This window comes from Podarcis filfolensis (genome assembly GCF_964270895.1).
Source record: "Podarcis filfolensis genome assembly, chromosome: 3".
Classification (NCBI taxonomy): domain Eukaryota; kingdom Metazoa; phylum Chordata; class Lepidosauria; order Squamata; family Lacertidae; genus Podarcis; species Podarcis filfolensis.
Window position 1 is genome coordinate 76,791,941 of NC_139606.1, and position 19,173 is coordinate 76,811,113.

A 19,173-nucleotide genomic window follows, 5' to 3' on the forward strand; every position below is an offset into this window, starting at 1 on the left:
ACACTCTTCTAAGGAATGTCTGTAAAATGAGCAAGCCTGGCTCTCCTACCTGGTCAAGTGTTTTTAGTCAATGTGTGAAGTGATTGATACCAGGCAGTAGGAATCCTGAGGTCCTAAAGAGCTGCTGCTTCCACTCCCCTTTAATACACTTTACCGGCCTGCCTCATTTTCTATGCAGAAATTCAACAGGTTAAGCACTCTCTCTAATTTTATGTGAGGCCATGCTCCCCATGGCAGCCCATCTTATGACAGAACCCTTTCAAAATTCAAAATGTGTTCCCTGGTCCAAAAAGGAAGGCAACTCCTGCTCTTCTTTATACTTAGGTTCTGGTTTCAGGTAAGTCACCATTCTCTCAGCTTCAGTCATTCACCTTCTTTAAAATGTTTTTTGCAGCAACAAATGTGAGATCACAGAAGTAGTCTGGTGTTTAAGACAGAGTTTCTGCCTGATATTTTCTTTGAAGCCTTGGGCAAATCACTGATCTCCATTTGGTCTAGCACTCTTGTTGCAAACATTGGTCAGTCAAATCCCAGTGCGAAGCTTATAAACAGGTCGTGAAAGGAACAAATTCCCCTGCTGTTTGTCCCCAGCACCCAGTATTCACTGAGTGTACTCAGTGAGTATACAATTCAGAAGTATACTACCTAAGAACATGAAGGTTCCATTTAGCTATCATGGCTAATAAGAGGAGCTTTCTAGGGTAGGGAACAGGAAAGAGCAACTTTGAGTGGGCTGAACTGCAGGAAAATATGGTAGGAATTGTTTAGCAGTTGGTGGGACATGTAGCACCCTCATGTTTTGTAGCACAGCTGTCCCTCATAGTGTGTGCCAGATTTCTAGCCAAATTCAGCTGAAAAATGCTATCTTTTCTTAATTCTATATTGTCTTTACCTTGCTTTAATGCAGCATCAGGCTTTGGTGAAGAATCACTAATCTCTCGAACATCTTTCCTTGGTACGGAAGAGCTAATAAATAATAATAATAATAATAATAATAATAATAATAATAATAATACAGTATTACAAAACTTTTAAAACAAAAAATTTAAAACACTTTAATAACAAATCATTCTTTCCATCCATGGATCAAACATACCATCCTGGTATTTTCAAAAAAACCAGGTCCATAACCATTATAATTCATATAAACCTTGTCTGCTGTTATTATGTTCATTTAGCAAGAGTATCAAGAAGTTACTGATTCCTGGGTCCATTACCAGAGCAGATTTAATTCTGTGCAAGAGCTTTCAATCCAAGCTTTCTGTGAGTGGAAAGCAGTGGGAACAGACAATTGTATCCATGGCAGCTGCTTAACAGTGCAATCCTTACAAAAACCCTGCCTTCTTGTGTCAAGCAAGAAGACAAATGGGAGATGGGTGAGTGGTTCACACCTCTCAAAAAATGGCTCCTCAGTCCTGCCTTCCAGAGGCAGAACCTAACCCACCTAGGAATGTCTGCCTCTCAGTGAAGGGAGAAAAATGACTTTATAAAAGGTGACAAGACTGACATTTCCTTGTTGATACTTTCTTAAAGAAAAGAAATTCTTCTCAAGTGAAAAAGTGGCATGAATCAGGTCAGAAATGGGCCCGCCATTTACACTATTTTGAAGCCAGCTGAAATAATACTGTGTTACTGTGATTTACAGTGATACACAGGCATGTTAACCAAATCAAGAACAGACTCTTTAGAAATTGTCCATCACAAAAACAAACTCTGACATATAGAACAAGTATGTAAAGCGGCCACCCTTCGACTTATACAGCTGCACAAAATTGCAACCTGATTCCTAACACATATGCTAGGCACTCTATGTAAGTGACATGAGTGGGGTGGAAGGTAGAATGAACAGTTGGTTTGTGCTTCCTGTCCATCCCTCTTACTGGCATTTAAAAATAAAGCTCTATATATGTCACGTCAGTGAGTAGAAATGACAGATTGTATTAGCTAGTTGGTATAAATAATGACACTGGAAATCTTTCTACTCACAATTTGCCATCCTTGAAAGAACGAACCAGAATGTTATCCTTTTTGACTGCAATTTCATCACTGCAGTCTGGACAAACCACCTGCATAAAAAGAAAGGAAATATTTAAAATATTTTATATCAATATTTGGTACCATTCTGAGATATTTCAATGAAGATACTTTTTGTTCATATTCTAGAGTCCAAAAAACTGGTCACAGAGGTGACTGACTGCCCCTGTCATGGATGCTCAGCACACATAAAAATCCTGCCCAGAGTTCTCTGAAAACTTCAGGGAACTTGTGTGAAGGCTGCCTTCCATTGTGCCATGCATGAAAAACAAGGCTTTGCTCCTCTCCAAGTGTTCTAACCTGTGCAGAGAATTCAGGGAAGGGGAGACAATGTTGTCTTATTTTGCAGTGGGCTTTGAAGAAACAGAAGCAACAAGGAGGACAGGACTTGCATTCAACCTTCTCTTTAAGTCCAGCACTGAGTGAGATAAAAGGCACACACACATTTGCCTGAGTCCTCTGTATACACAGAGGACTTGGGGGAGAGCCCTTTCATCTCATTTCCCACAGAGCTTCACAGAAAGATGCGATGCTCCTTTCCACTGCTTCCTCAGTGTCTGGTGCAGAAGTGAGAGAAGGAGAAAGCCCCTTGCTGCCTATGCTTCTGAAAAGCCCAGCAGCACTTGAGATACCAATCTTTCCTCTCTTCAGAGTCTTCTAGGGGACGGTGGGTTAGTAAGGTAGGAAGAAATTTGTGGACCCCTATTCGCTACTGATTTCACAAAGAGTTTAAATTGCTCAGCAACTTCAGCCAAATATAATCACCTACATCATATGAATTAAGCCACTTGTTAAATTACCTTCCCTATTTAAAACTGGCACATTGCTTCTAAGATCTTTGATTTGCCTTATTTCAGTTTCTAAAAATGTGACCTTATGGTGCTTTTGGCTAAGTCACAATCTTCCATTAGAAGCACGAACCTAATGCAACCTTCTTCTAGAACATTATCAAGTAATATTTCATGCTTCAGCCATTCTTTTATAATGGATGTGACATGTGCATTGCTTTTGAAAGCCAAAACAATAAATTAAAAATAATGATGATTTATTTAATGTCAACTGTACAGTTTAGGATCACATTTACAGTTCTGCAAATATTCATTAAAATTTATGAACAAGTTTTCTATCTGCAACCACTTATATGCTTGTAATTAATGTGACATGATTTACACAATTTTGGGGGAGGGGGCATTTTATTTTTAAAATGTTAATATTCTCAAGTAAGTAAGTGTAAAAAGAATTCCATGCAGCAAAAGGATTGATAAAAACATTCCTGACTCTGGGTCAATCTAGTCTAGCCTGTTTTCCTAACCATGGCTAGCCAGATGCTTCCAGGAAGCCCACAGGGAGGGGATGAAAAAAGTAGCCCACTGCTGCTGTTTCTCCCTAGCAACTGGTACACCACTTCAGAATACAGATCCAGCAATCTGTATGTTTTGTAGCATAAAATAGGAACAATACAGCAGCTTTTGCCTTTGACCTTCTTATGCAATTGGAAGCTGAACTAATAGCATGGAAAATAATAGGGACCATAAAATAGGAAAAAAGAAAAGAAGCAGTTCTCTGTTTTACATTTTTTTTAAAAAATCTGCTTTACTGTATACAGACTGACTTGGCACTTATGTGTTATTAAACTGCACAGTTTTTACAATATATGCACTTTATGAAGTTACTGCCCTTAGTGTGCTCGAATGAACTGTAGATAGTATGACTATTCTGACCTTGTTTAACGTGGTGGTTTTAAATTATGAAAGAGGAATATCTCAAAGTGCAAAATATAATTTCTAGGTACTTTTCTCTCTCTTCAAAATAAAGCTATTAAACAATATAAAATTGAAACACTTACCAAAGCTGGGAACCAGAGGTTTTTCTTTTTATCAGCACTAACGTAGTCTACACAAACAACTTTTCCTAACAGTTCATCAGTTTGTTTTCTGTCATCTTCATCTTCATCACTTGAGGATGAGGAAGATTCTTCTTCTGGGCTATAAGGAAAAGAACTCCAAGTTAAATTGTGCTATAGAGTTCAGAATTTTGATTAGGGTCAAACTACGAATGAACTTTAGCTTGAATTTTGGGAAGTGGGGACTGCTATAGGGTCCATCCCTTTCACTCTCTCTTTTCGTTCTTTCCACCCCAACAGTGGTGGTACAGTGATAGCAGTCTCCCAGGGGCGTGAAAGTAGTATTCCATGCTTGTAGCCACCATGTTCCTCATAATGCCCTTGGAATGACACTACATCACATAGTATTATTCTGAGGGGAATTGCGAGCAAGTTAACAAATGGTAGCCACCAGTTTTTAAATCCCCATGTGAAGGACGAATTCACATATGATGGTCAGCCTTCTAGTGACTCAGAAACCAATCAGGGCTGGGTGGATTGTCATCCAATCAGGGGAGAGGAGCAAGTTAATAGTTAGAGCCTGACAGTTTAACTGGATAACCATTTGAGGCAAGTAACTGGACAAAATACATATGTCATAATTATTGGAAATAAAGGGATAAGTCTTGTTGCCAAAGCTATGCAAGTCTCACTAAGAATCCTGATACAAACAAAGTAGCAAGTGAAAGAAAAACCTGTTGATTTCAAGCTGTATTAAAACCAACTACAAATACATTGTGTCTGCAAATGATAGGAGAGTACAGACGAAACAAAACTTTAAACAGTACTATTAACAAAAACCAAGATTAGTCAAGAATAAGCCATTATCGAAGTGCTTGTATTCACCGTGCACTTGGCAAGGATTCTTCGGTGGAAAGGTTTTTGGTACATCTTTGCAACTTTTTGAAAAAAGATACAAACAGTGTTTTGCCATATGCAAACACACACAAAAAGAAATATATAATCTAATATAGGTGCTTCATTACAGTTGCATTTATGTCTCTATTTCAATGTTTGATCTGCTGAGTTAAAATTCAGAGAACAGCATCTCTGTCACCTGTGCCCCCCATAACATAAATCCATAACATGGTATCAATGACTACCCCCACTTTTTTTCTGAATGTGCGCAACGCCCGCCATATAGTATACAACAAAAAATATTTGAATAAAGAACAGCAGCAAGATCCAATACCCATATTCAGTAATAGAAGCAAGCATGGCAGACTTGAGTAGCCTCTGTTCAACCCACTACTAAATACAAGGGGAAAGTTGTACTTACACCAGGAGTTCAAGGCTGATTCTACCTTACAACTACCAGCACATGAAGCCAACCTCCAAAAATAACGAACAGTCGATTCAGGACTGTCTAAAAAGTACCTCCTTATATAGACATATCTTACTTATGACTGGGCATTCACTGCCACAATATCTAATGATGGCCACTGGCTTAGTTTTAAAGTGAGTAACTCATGCAAGATCTTTTTACTAATGGCCAAACTTCTAGGTTCAGAAGCAGTATGCCTCTGAGTACTAGTCACTAGGAATCAGAAAAATAGTTTTGTTGTGTTTATGCCCTTTTTGTGTGTTACCCTGAAGCACCTTATTGTCCACTGTGGGAAAAAGGATGATGATGATAATAATAATAATAATAATAATAATAATAATAATAATAATAATAATAATAATAGAAGATGGGGACTTCTGGGTTAGCGCCAACGACAAATGGCGGAGTTCCTCCGACTGGAGGAACGGGCTCCATGGAAATTGGGTCTTCCCGCCGCGGCGAAGGCGGGGGCCCGCTAGAAATCCCAGGCGGAGAAGCCTGGGAACTTGGGGTTCGGCAGAGCACCAAGAGCGCCTCCCCTACTCACGAGGAACCCCCTTTCCGGGGCTCCGGAGTGAAGTGATGAGTTTAAATCAAATTGACGGCAACCATTGGGCTAGAGTTCTGTGAAGATTGCCAAAGGAGGGAGTCAGGCTGTGCCCTCACCAAAGGCCTGGTGGAACAGCTCTGTCTTGCAGGCCCTGAGGAAAGATGTCAAGTCCCGCAGGGCCCTAGTATCTTGTGACAGAGCGTTCCACCAGATTGGAGCCGCAGCCGAAAAAGCCCTGGCTCTGGTTGAGGCCAGCCTAACCTCTCTGTGGCCTGGGACCTTCAGGATGTTTTTGTTTGAAGACCGTAAGTTCCTCTGTGGGACATACCAGGAGAGGCGGTCCCGTAGGTACGAGGGTCCTAGGCCGTATAGGGCTTTAAAGGTTAAAACCAGCACCTTAAACCTGATCCTGCACCCCACCGGGAGCCAGTGCAGCTGGTATAGCACCGGGTGAATGTGATCTCGCAGCGAAGACCCCATAAGGAGTCTCGCCGCGGCATTCTGCACCCGCTGGAGTTTCTGGGTCAGTCTCAAGATAGGCCTTTACTCTAACCCAGTAAGATTCTTCTTATGTCACTCTAAGATACAGTGGGCCAGCTGTGGCCTTGTCCCACGCCACTAACAAATTTGTCTGTGGTTTTTTTAATAGCCCTTATGTCCTGCTTCCAATACACATTGGGCCACGTAACAGCACTTTCAGTTTAAATTATGCGATACATTTCTACCAACTTCAAACCACCTGCTGAAAATTAAGATAATAACAAATCAACAAACAATTGCAAACAAAAACAACTTACATGTGATTAGATCTCCTTCCTCTATTTGTTTTCTTTCCTATGACAGGAGTCCCAAAATGTTCAGGGTTGGTAAGTGGGAGCTGATCTAGTGTCTGTTGAAAAATACATTACATTTATCACCATTTGAACTGACCCAGGAATTTTCATCAACAAAGTATGTCTGAATATTAATGAATGCATTACACAGCACTGAAAACTGCAATTAAATTAAATTGAAAAGTGATCTTCTGGAGTAGGCAATGACTCGGATTATACGTAATGCTAAACCACAGTTTAGTGCTATATGGACAGGACTCCGATAGCTTGAGAGAAATGCTTCCACATTTTCCTCCTGCACAGTCAGGAGGAGGACTTCTGCAGAGAGTAGGGTGTTCCCCACCGCCAACCAATTTTGGTTTAGCATAATATATAAAATAATGAATTCTAGTTTAGAACAAACAGTAACTAATTAACTGCCAAACAAGCCAACAAGCCATGGATTTATTGAGACTGACCAGAATATGTTGTAACCCAAGATTCCTGGCCCAGACATAATGCTAAGCCAAGATTCTTTGAAAGTGAAACTACACTTGGCAAAAGTTCTCATGCAGCAGAAGAAGAGACAAACACACAAGAAGTCTAAACGGAGCATTTGGATGTTAGGCAATTCCAACAAAATTTTGAAAGTGCTTTCCATAGCACTAGCCTTTTACAAGGTTTTCTCTTTTTTTTAAGTAAATTTTCATTTATGAGTTGCTAGGCAACATACAACAGCAAAAGAAACAAAATTATAAACGAAGCAATTCAATTATAAAACAATAAAACCAGCCCAGCCATACTTCAGCAATCAGATCCAGTCATAAAATCCAACTCAGCATAAAACAGATGTAAACCAGCCACCAGCAACTAATTCAATTAGCATATTGACAAGATTCATCCCCAACAAAAGCTAAAACTGACCAAACTATCATCTCTCTGCAGTGACTGGAAGAAATGATAAATAACAAATAATAAATGCTGCTATAAGGCCTGGGAGAATAGAAAAGTTTTTGCCTGGAGCCAAAAGGACATTAATGTAGGTATCAAGTGAGGCTCTCTAGGAAGAGCATGCCAGAGATTGGAAGGAGCAGTACTGAACAATATACTCTGCCTATCAAAATACCTAACATTTGGGCACAAATGTGTAAGTACAGTCATTCCTGTTTTCTCTCCCCCACACCCTCTATTTAACTTTTGATTCTACAGAACCAAGATATAGTACTCTCAATGGCATCAGCTGCCCTCTGCAGTAGGATGAAGAACCATCAAGAAGGAATAATTAGAAAGCAAATAAGAGCAGTGTTGTAGGGATACATTGCACCTAGGGATCCATCTTGGAGAAATTTTAAAATATCTGCTTCTCACTATGCTAAATAACAACAACATCCTTTTTTTAAATCACTCTTGCAGCAGAAATTCCAAAATATGGCATAAACAGCATTGAATTAGAGTCTGGGAATAGATTAAGGGCTACACTCATATCCACTCACCTGGAAGTAAGGCTCATTGAACTCAATGGGACTTACTCTTGAGTACACATGTATAAGATTGCACTGTGAAGAGCAACAGTTCTCAGTTGCTTATGCATTTTTTGTTTTTCTGGAGAGGTAGCCACACATGTTAGCAATTTTCAGTTGCAAATTCATAGACTCTGGAGTTACTTACCAGGTTACCATGGTGTAGAATGGTTTACACAAACACATCAAAGTGTAGAGAGACTATAGCTTAAGAAGTTAACCAGAAATTAACTTCTCTCTTGAAAGAGCAGTAAATATTATATACGTTTTCACAGCTAATCAAATGCTTGGGTTCCCTGTTATAGAATTTATTTGTCCTGTGGACATGCTGATGTTAGCTATTTGTTTTTAGTCTGATTTACATAAGCATGCTTGTATACATTTAACATACACATTATCATCACTGAAAGCAAACCTATTTAAGCATATTTTGTGTTAAAATTTGTATTGTACAAATGGCCCATCTTCTCTGCTCCACCTTCCATTCTACAAAAAACTAATCTGGGAGTAAAAGGTATTTTGGCTTAAGCCATGCTAGCATGAGCTTATGACTTCAACAGCAAGGTCTCCTTGATAAGCAGTAATGATTTCTTAGACTCACATCATGATCCATTATTTTCAGAAAGCCATGTTACTACATTCCTTTAATTGGTGGGATAACATGCCAGATTCCTTCAACATAACTAAATAAAATTCAGAATAGCATGGATCTACAAAAAGAAGCTAATTCTCATTTAATCAGAAATACTTACTTCACTTTCAGCAAAATGTCTCTCTCCTTTCAGGCAAAGCGAAGAACGTCTAAGAGTTTTTTCATCTCCATCATCAAATACTGTTACCAAACGTAAAAAGGAAACACAAATTATTAATCTATTTGTCCAATTACAATTAAAAACAAGCAAATCTTGTCTTATCAACTTAAAGTTGATTCAGTAGAGACCAAGTACAATTTAAGTCCTATTCACTTAAACAGTAACTAAGAATTAACTATTCCTAAATGTGCTTTGGCATCTACCCAAAGTATGACAGGAATATATTGAACAGAGTGTACAAATTTAAAAAATGTGTCTGTGCATGTGTATATATAATTTTTAATTGTATGTTTAATGAAACCAACCCCTATGCAAGGCATAATACTCTTAAGAGGATTGATCAGTGATAAACTGATGAAGGCCAAGCTATTTATTAAAGTAAATCAACAAAGAAGGCATTCTCTTTCACTTTTAAATAGGTTTTGCACATTACTATAAATTCATTGCAATCTATCAGGCATAATTTATGAACTTTCTAAGGACTCAACCATTAGTTATTCGTATAACCAATTGTAGTAGCAGAGCTTAAAATAATTATTAGCCTATATTTTTGTGTCATCTGGCAATATCTTTTATAGAATTCAAATTAAGTGACCAGGATCCAAAGGACTACGATTCACAGGCTTTTCTGCTCCCTTACTACAATCCTTTCCCCAAAAGCAACTCATGAAAGGTCAAGGGATCCCCTGGAGCACAATTTGACAAGTGGATGCATCCAGGAAAGATCAGCATCCTGCCTATTTGTGGACAAAAGCACTTTCTGCTCATCCAACAAATTCCCAACCAATATTTATATCATGCACTTAGACAGTACTCTAAGAGCACATTCTTCTAAATGACTTGTCAACTTGAAACTGCAATTCCAATTTATAAGATTACAGCATCCAAAATCAAGCCAATGCTCCGTGGAGCCCATAATCCTATTATTTAAACTGGTGTCTAAATACTTCTCTATTTTTAATACATCCTTAAAGGGAGTTACTGAAGTGTAAAGTGTAGGTGACACAAAATATCACTAATTTATATAAATGCACTATACTTAACATGTTTCTGCATTTTCTACTGTCTTAATGCATTCTGTTTACAAGGTTGACATGTATAACACACTGAACAGATATTTCATAACTTGTCCTTGAATAATAGCTGCCTAGACAAAATCAGATTTTGAGAAGAAGAAAAATAAAAATTCTCTTTTCAATGTCCATCACTAATAATAATTCCCCATATTAGTCAGTCAAAGCATTAAGATGTACTTTGGCATTCAATAGTTCATTATTAACAAAATGTTAATAATGGGAAACATTTCATATGAAACTCTTGTAATCTTAATTTTTTTTGCAATTTTGTACTCTAGGGAATTAAGCTGTGTAGGTATTTTTCTTCTTGAGAGTTTTGCAAAGCAGAGTCTGGAGATGGCTCAGTAAGGGACAATATTCCAATTTATCAATAAAATACTCAAGAGCTTATTTGTGTGTTGCATTATCTTTTTGCAGACATGTATATCAGCGAATAGTATCTGCTAGGTCTAGAGATTGTTTCCCTTCTAGGTATTGAGGGTCCCTTTTTTGTGTACCACAGACTAATTTTGATCAAGGGCCCCCCTTCTCTTGATGCAGACCTTGAGTGCCCATCTTGATCAGGAGATGATGTGCCTGTAGAAGGTGAGAGAAGTAGAGCAAAGCCAATCCAATCAGCTTGACTTCCAGAAGGTTTTATACTCCTGAGATTATGTTCCTCTGAGATCCTCTGGTGATCACAAAATCAATGCTTCCTTGTAGTGGGCCTCCCATGTGCTCAGATCAGCATTTGTAGTTTAGATGACCCAACTGGATTTCTGGATGAGAAGCTCTATATCAAGAGTAACCCTGAAGTCCACCAACCTAACAATTTTTCTACCTTGAGTGGAACTGAGATCTCTGAGTTAAGGCTACTATTATTGTTGGTAAGAAGACCTGCCATCAGCCTTATGCAGACAATTAAGAAAGGATATTCTGCAACAGTTAGCTGATGATCTCCAATTTCAAATTTTTACATGCTTCTTATTGCATATTTGAATAGTTGTTATAAACTGTATAGATGATGTAAGTCCAGTCAGTAAGGAGCACAGGGTCTTTATGCAGTATCTGCACTTCTGCAGATGACGAGGGGTTCTTTGGAAGTCCAAAATTTAATGTGTTTCCCTTTTCCTGAATATAACCCCCTGTACTTTGCTTTAGTGAGATGCTAGCTTAATGTCTTTAATGGAGGAAATCCTGAGGTGATCCTCTGATATTTGGACAATGGACAGGAAAGAACTTCTTAAATTTCAGGGCATGACATTCTCCACTGTTTTCAGAACCCTTCCAAACATTTGAGAATCTCTACAGTAATCTCCAACCGTGATTTGGGCTTGTGCTGCCACTGCCATCTTGGCTTAGAGTACTTGGAGGGCTGCTTTTAGAGGAACTTAGGACTGAAGTTGTTTGGAGTCTCCTCCACTTTGAGATTGACACAGACTTTTTCTTGTCCTTAGTTTTAATTAGTCCAGCTTCTAGAGAATCTTCAAATACATTTTCTTTCTTGGTCTTGTCTCCCCAGTTACATAGCTGGAGGATTTTATCTGGCTTGCATGCTGGAGGCCTCTGGAGATCCTCACATGCTAGTTAACCATCTCCACTGGGGGAGAGAACTGGCCAGGTACTTATTTATGGTAGAAATGCAGCCTCTAAACAGGGCTTTTACAAATCCATTCACCTGGGTAATTATGGTGACAGGCCTTCTCTTCTTTGGTAAATGGGAGGGTGCTTTTAATTTGTTTACTATTGTTTGAAATGTTGAAATCAAACTAAAAAAGATGTGTGGAGACAGAGGAAGCCAAGCCAGTCCCCCTGTGGGAGAATGCTTGCTCTGTTATCCTATGCATACTAATCCACTGGAGCAAGAAGGATTGTAGCCTAAAGAGACTGCTGGTGAACATGGAGGGTACAGCTTGATCTTCCCTTTCAATCTTCGGCCTTTTTGCATTCACTCAGTTCTAACATTTCAAACTCTTTTGAACTGCATAAGACTAAATACCAAAAAGTAATAGAAACAGAAAATAAGAGTGAGGAATAGCATCAACAGATGCTGGGTATTTCTTTCCTTTTCTTTGGAGGGGTTACTATTTCAGACCAAAAATTAGTCTATGTTTGCACATATTTCTAAGCCATAAGGTTTGGTCGATTAAACAATACTGTGAATGGGGTGCATGCTCATGCATACATGCATATAGCGTGTTCCCATTTTGCCTTTCCCTTCCACAAGTGGATAAACAAACCAACAGGCTGTATTATATTCATTTATTATTGCATGCATTCATTGCTTTATACAAATATAATGAAATGCAAACAAATAAAATCAATTAAAAGCCAAATTTAGGCTTGGTCAGTGTAAAATCTACACCTGGAATCATGGTGTGTTTCAGCCAGACAAAACAATTAACTTGAAGGCCATGCTTTGTTGTTGGCATAGCAATCATGGTTTGCTGAGTGAAACAAACCACAACCCCAGGTTTGTATGTACCTCTAAGCTTGACTGTTTGCGCTTTGTTTATCTACTGTAGAAAGAAGGAGTGAAATGGGAACACTAGGGATGTGTGCACTAGCACACAGCTCATGCCTGATTTGTGTGCAAAAGCAGCCTTTGTAATATTGTTTGCATTTTTTATTAAAAGCAAAAGGCTGCACTTCTTACTGAAAAGTCTTTGTTAAACAAATGCTGAATGTATGCATGTTTACTCAAAACTAAGAAGTAAGTTCAAGTGGAGCTCACTCTCAAATAAGTACACTTTGCATTGCAGTCTTAAAATCAAATTTGTAAGCTAGAAGCTAGGCAGTGTTTTACAGGAGAAAGATCTACTGGATTTTTCCTATCCCGCCCTCCATGAATCTGAAAACTTTACTCATAAAAAAATAAATAAAGGAACAAGGCTTATGGAAATATTAATTAACTCTGGAAATGCATGCAAGTAAGTTTTGTATCTTGAGAAATGTTATCTTTTCTTAGTAGGCATCAATATTAAAGTGATACATATTTGTCATGAAGGCTGTTGGAGGAGGAAACAAATCATCATTCTGAAGGCCCTGAATGAGCTTACCAACTAGAACTATAGTTTCATCATTAATTCTAATTTAATATCAACTCCAAAAATGTAGCTCGGAAAAACCTGCATCTAAGAAGTAGGCGCACTGTGATTTCTCATGCTAAGTCCTTAGTCTTTTTTAAGGTACCACAGGACTCATTGAAAATCAAATGGTCCCTTTTTCTTGCCCCCTTTTTCTTAGATGGAAAATTAACACAAACATGTTATTAGTCAAATTCTACACTTTCACCACATGTTGTTGTTGTAACAGAAAACTGCAGTATAAATACTATTCAATATTACAGATTTGTATAAAACTTATGTATTTTTGTGTGGCAGGGAACACTCTTAAAATTTCAAAAGGTGGGGGAAACCCTTTCAAACGTTGTTGAATAATCTCAAACTAAAACTAACCCCCCACCAATTTGCATAAATCTGCATTATTCTATTTTCTTCTGCCACATTTTCTTCATTTTCCCCATTCCCATCTCCATGCCTACTGCCTGTTGTTGTCAAGCAGCAAGTCCAAGAATATTCTTAAGAAGCCATATATAGATTTCAATTAAAGTGATAATTTTGAGAGTAAGAAAACACTCACTAAATATAAAAAACAAGAACTCAATTCCACTACTTATTATGGAAGAAAAAACACATATTTTTCCTGACCTGTAATTTTTGGATTGGTGAAAAATGGAGTTGTTTTTCCTTACCTACAGTGTACCAACTAGCATCTGTTAATTTGTTGATGACAGCCTCCTGATATGTTCCATCTGGATTCCTTACTTCCACCACAGTTCCTACCTAAAACATAAAAGCCACTTAGGTAATCTCCAAGGCAATAATTAGAAAATATTGAACATTTCATTTTTCATTCTTTTAAATTCAGTTTCTGCTCTCAAAAACCAATCTACACATGTAGTGTGTGTGGCTGCATTTCGGGAGAAGGAGAAATCTGAAAATCACGTCCATCTTCACACAAGGCTTTGTAACATGCCTCTGAGGCAATCTAATGTATGTCAGGTTTTACTTTTCAGACTTCAAACTATATATCTATTTGTACCAAGAGGGTGCCTTTTAGAACTACTTAATAGGATTATTCCACAAGTGAATTTTTTCCCCACTCAAACCAAGAAAGCTGTAAATATCAGAACATGCAATGTATAAAATTATATGAAGGCATTTTTTTTAAAAAAATGACAAAATATGTTCCATGATGAAGATTCAAAGAGAACTGTGTGCAAAGAGATAGGCAAATGGGGCAGATGGTCGGTTTTCTTTTCTGGCTGCAGCCCTTCCTGTTACACTGGCCAGGGATGATGGAAGTTGGACTTCAGGGGAAAAAAATGAGAGGACCAAAGGTTGCCCACACCTGCTATGGAGGTTGATGATCTCCTGACCTTCAGGAGTACCTGGGCAGGGGAGATGAACAGCCATGGTGCACTCACAATACACTTTGGATCCTGGCCTACAGAAGTTGTAGTTTTGAAATTCTCCTCCAGATGTTATCTTATACCTTTAAATATAACTATTATAACCAATAATCCGGAACTCAGATTTTAAAAAAACACTAGTACATATGGCACAAGTTCATGAAAAAACAGAGACATACATTACTGGCTTCCACCAAAGTGAACACATAGTAACATGACTGCTCAGACATGGCTGGAATGTATAACACACTTGCCCAAACATTCAGTGAAGTTATTATTTATGGGACACACCACCTTCGGTTGGATCCAGTGAAAAGGGCTTTTTGGGACTAAGATCTAGTGGAAGCCACCACTGGAGGAAGGAAAGGAGATAATTATCACCATTTCCTCTTGGAGTCCCCTGTGCTACCTATTCTGAAGGGACTTCAACCCACCAGAGCAGGGGGGTTGGTTGGTGGCAGGGTGGATATGACGCTGAAAGGGGAAAGATAAATCAGTGAAAACTGTATCCCCCTTCAGAAATGTCTTATGAGTGGAGCTCCACTCATGAAAAATCTGGATTCAACTCAGTATATAGAACTATAAGCCAAAGAAAATCAATTAATTAGCATAGAACTGCTACCCTGGAGTAGACAAAAATTATGCTTATGCAGTGTTTTTTTATAAATTGGTATGCCTAAATTATTTTTAAAAGACAGCTTTCCCAACTTTTACCCCAAAATGCTTCTAAAAGGCACTTTTCAGAAATGCTGTTCTGCCTACTTACTACTTCCTTACTGCCAGCAGATGGTGAACAAGAGCTAACGGTCAAAGTTATTCCCTAGAATAGTTGCCTAAAACAAAAAACAAACTTCTTTCTACTTTGTCTTAAAAGTCTAAACAAGTAGGCACTGATGTTTCAATTTCTCTGCATCTCAAAGATTAAAGAAAGAAAATCTCTAATCATTATAGCTATTAGATTTTTGAGGATGACGGGGTGAGAAAGTCACCCATTTTCTCTCTAAAGTAGTATTTTAAATATTCCTATTAAAAAAAAAAAAGCTGCATGCCTCTTTAAATTAACCACCATATTTCCTTTCTGTCTCCTGTCTTATGCTACCCGGAAAGTTCATATGAATAGAGCAATTAATATTATAGAAAACAAAAAGGAAACTACATTTCCTCCATCATACTGACTACCACTTGTTTTACACTTTAATGGCAGTTACCATTCATTGTTCTCTAGAAGGAACAATATTTTTCTGCCGTGTGCTGTTTTCACTATTAGACGAGTGACTGCGGAGCTTTATTCAACAACTTAAGGAATCAGCAAGTAAAACACACACCATTTCAGTAAAGTCTAATGGTTACACTTGCTTATTTTAGGGTAGGAATGAGAAACCTCCAGCCTCTTGGCACGCTTGGCCCACCAAGCCATTTCCTCCAAATCACGTCCATCTGTCCATAAGCTGACATCATTTTTTATATCACCTGAGGGGTAGGAGGGCAGAGTTAAATCCTGCATTGGCTTGTTTCCACCAGGAAACAGGGAAACACACCCAAAGCAGCAGGATTTAACTCCCAAACATATTCTTTGCGTCACACCACGAAAAGTGAAAGATGTTGCAAGAAAAGGGATAGCAGGTCATCTCTGGCTGAAGCAGGATGTGCTTATGAGAACTCCATTGAATCCTGGAAGACCTGCTCCCTGCCTTGCTGGCCTTTTCCCCACCTGTCCTGGGAGGGCAGGGTGTTGACTGACTCCTGCTACAATAGCTGAGGCTGCTTACGCTGGGGTGTTGCCTAGGTACTTTTGTTGGGGAGGGGGGGTTGTTGCTCTTATTGATATTATTTATTTTGCACCTTTGTTTTAGATACTATGATTTAAGTGGATCTTTTTTCAATTTGGTTTTGTACTTTTTGGCATTTTCTTTATTGTTGATGACTACTTATGTTTGTAATTATGTCTTTTTCTTATATTGTAAGGTGCCTTGAGCATAGCTTTAACTATGGAAAGGCGGCATATAAATAAAAGTACTTAAGTTTATGAGAAGTCTCTAAGCTATTCATTCTTCTGGTTGGAACCAGGCATATGGTGTTGTTTACGCAGCACCAGCCAGTGAATCAGTGAGCTGAGCAGCACTGCTAGAAGCTGCTGACGGGGAGATAGGATAGTTCTTGTCATAAACATTAGGAGCTGGTGCTGAAGCAAGGGGTCTCACAGTCTGCACTGTGAAAGTGTGTGTGTGTGGTTGCTGACTGCCAGTATAACAACCCCTTTTGCCTGTCAGCAACAGTGTACTTCCACAGTGCTGATCACAATGCTCCCCTGCCTCCTAGAACATGCAGATAAGAACAGGAATTCCCTTCTCTCTTCACTGCTCTGCAGCAGCAACCAACAATTCCAACTAACAAACAGCTTTGCTGGCAGCTACTGGATTTAAGGAAACCTATCCAACAACTGTGGGAGTGAGAAAAGTATGCAGCTGCATCAATACGGTCAAGGCCACTGTGGGCAGCAGTCACTGTCTGTCCCATTAAAACTAAAACTTTGATACTGCTTAAAATAATAAATTCATTGTTAATCTCAAAGCCAACACTATATATTCCATAAAAAGTAATATTTGCAGGCATGCAGTTCTGAATGTAGTTAATTGCAAACTATGTGTTTTAGATGTGCCAAACAACTGGAAAACAGAAAAAAATACATGGATTTTAATGAAAGATCTGTGAGGAGAAACTGACAGGGATTTAAGTATCCTGCTCATTTGTCTTCATGGCAAAATTCACAAGATTATCCATTCCCAACACATTTTCCTACACTTATTCATTCACTACAATCATTTCAAGAAATTTCTGTAAATAAAGAATCATAGAATCACAGAATTGTAGAGTTGGAAGGGACCACATGGGTTATCTAGTCCAACCCCCACAGACCAGAATTGTCCTGGACTCTAAAAAATTACCCAGCCAGGCACTTTCCTTAACATGCTCAGTCAAAAATCTAATAGCTATTAATGGGGGCTCAAGACTTTAGTCCTTGTACAGCAGCCCCTGAACCACATGACAAGCACTTTTCAAACTGAGGGGTGTATCAAAAGCAGTTTGTGATAGGGGATGGGGATGTGGTCCAGGGGTCCAAAGGGGGTGCGGGAGACTTAAATTCAAAAAGACTAACACAGGTCCCTTGCATGACTCTCCGCACAGCATACTAGACCTGGCCTAAATTTTTCATCAGAAGAAATGGCATAAGCTACGCCAAGACACCGTACAGAACACTTGATCCGAGATCCAAAGAGGCCAATAAGTGAACAGAAGACACTTCCACATGTGCATAGCAATGTGTGTTGTCAATTCCTGGCACACATATTGCACACCATTCTGTACTTTTCCCTGACCCTCAGGAGTGGCTTTTCTGGGCTGGGGAAGGGAAGCCCAGGAAGCTGCAGTGAAAGGGAGAGGCCAGAACACTGTGTGTTATCCTTTGGATCCCAACCCATTTATTTGCAGAATCTGTTCTATCACTGTACGTACCATGCCAGAAACAAGCTACTCTACTTAAATTCTATCGATCAGAACAGCTCAGATTTTAATACTATGCAAACTATATTATATCCTGCTTAAATAATAACTGTTCATTCTTCACAAGGTAATTGTGGTGCAATGTAGTAGGATTATTCAATAATTACACATAACTTTATATATATATATACATCACTGTAAATATATTGATTTGTTAGGAAATATTTTTCATGGTTAATCATTCAAATATATTACCTTTAAAGGGCCTTTTATGTGATCATCCTGAACTTCCACAGTTGATGAATCATGCCTAAATGTTACCTGGAAAGCACAATTTAAAGGATTGTTAAAGCAGAGCAAGTGTGCGTATAGCTATCTTTACTATTTATTTATTTAGGATGTTTCTAGGCCACCCTTCATTATAACCAATCTTGTGGTGGTGAACAATACAATTAAAACTCATCCAAATTGCAATTTTAAAAATCCACTTCATAATAAGAGCAAATATGATTAAAGCCCAAATCATTAAAATACAGGCCTTTATTCAAGGACAGAGTGGGCCTGCAACCTCAGGCAATAAATAAAGCTAATATCCTACAATTGCCTGGGCAAATGAATAGTTTTTTCACTTGGCAACAAAATGAAAAAATAATAGGCACTAAACATACATCTAACAGAAGGGCATTCCACAACTAGGGCACATCCGTTTTCAACATCCCCACATGGTGTACAGATATTTCTGAGTTTGAGCTTAGCCAGTCTACAGTAGCTGCAAATTATGCCACTAGCAGACAAATAACTATATATAACATGTCTCCCCTATTTATGGCCCTATTTGCCACTAAAATCTAAAATATTAGAAGCGCCACCCATTTTATAACCTCCATTAATTTATTTTGCTTTTTTCCCTTATAAAGGAAAACGAGACGTAATGCAAAGGACACAGTGCTGGAGTTGGACTAAGAAAACCTTTGTTCATATTCCTGCTCAGCCATGAAGCAGCATCAATTGTTATGAGATTATCACATGCATGCTTCCCTAACTCCTTGAAGGAAGGGTGGCACAGAAAAGTAATCAGTAATAACACCATTAGCTTATGACTGAAGTATTACACACAAACAATAGAAGATACATACATTTATACTGTCTATTTATAGAAAACTGAATCCCATAGAACTTGAGTGTTTTGAGCAGGAGATTTGGATTTAA

General features: G+C 38.5%; 1 protein-coding gene across 10 annotated transcripts in view; it reads right to left on the reverse strand.

Annotated features, from left to right (window-relative positions):
- Window positions 1–19,173, reverse strand: part of ARID4B (AT-rich interaction domain 4B) — an 84,485-nt gene that overhangs the window by 34,350 nt on the left and 30,962 nt on the right. For all 10 annotated transcript variants that reach the window (XM_083605996.1, XM_083605991.1, XM_083605997.1 and 7 more), the window contains exons 4-10: window positions 18,220–18,285; window positions 13,744–13,834; window positions 8,875–8,954; window positions 6,588–6,679; window positions 3,881–4,019; window positions 1,987–2,066; window positions 893–966 (exon numbers count right to left, since the gene is read on the reverse strand). In XM_083605996.1, the coding sequence (XP_083462122.1) occupies window positions 893–966; window positions 1,987–2,066; window positions 3,881–4,019; window positions 6,588–6,679; window positions 8,875–8,954; window positions 13,744–13,834; window positions 18,220–18,285 (622 nt within the window). The remainder of the gene's footprint in view (window positions 1–892; window positions 967–1,986; window positions 2,067–3,880; window positions 4,020–6,587; window positions 6,680–8,874; window positions 8,955–13,743; window positions 13,835–18,219; window positions 18,286–19,173) is intronic.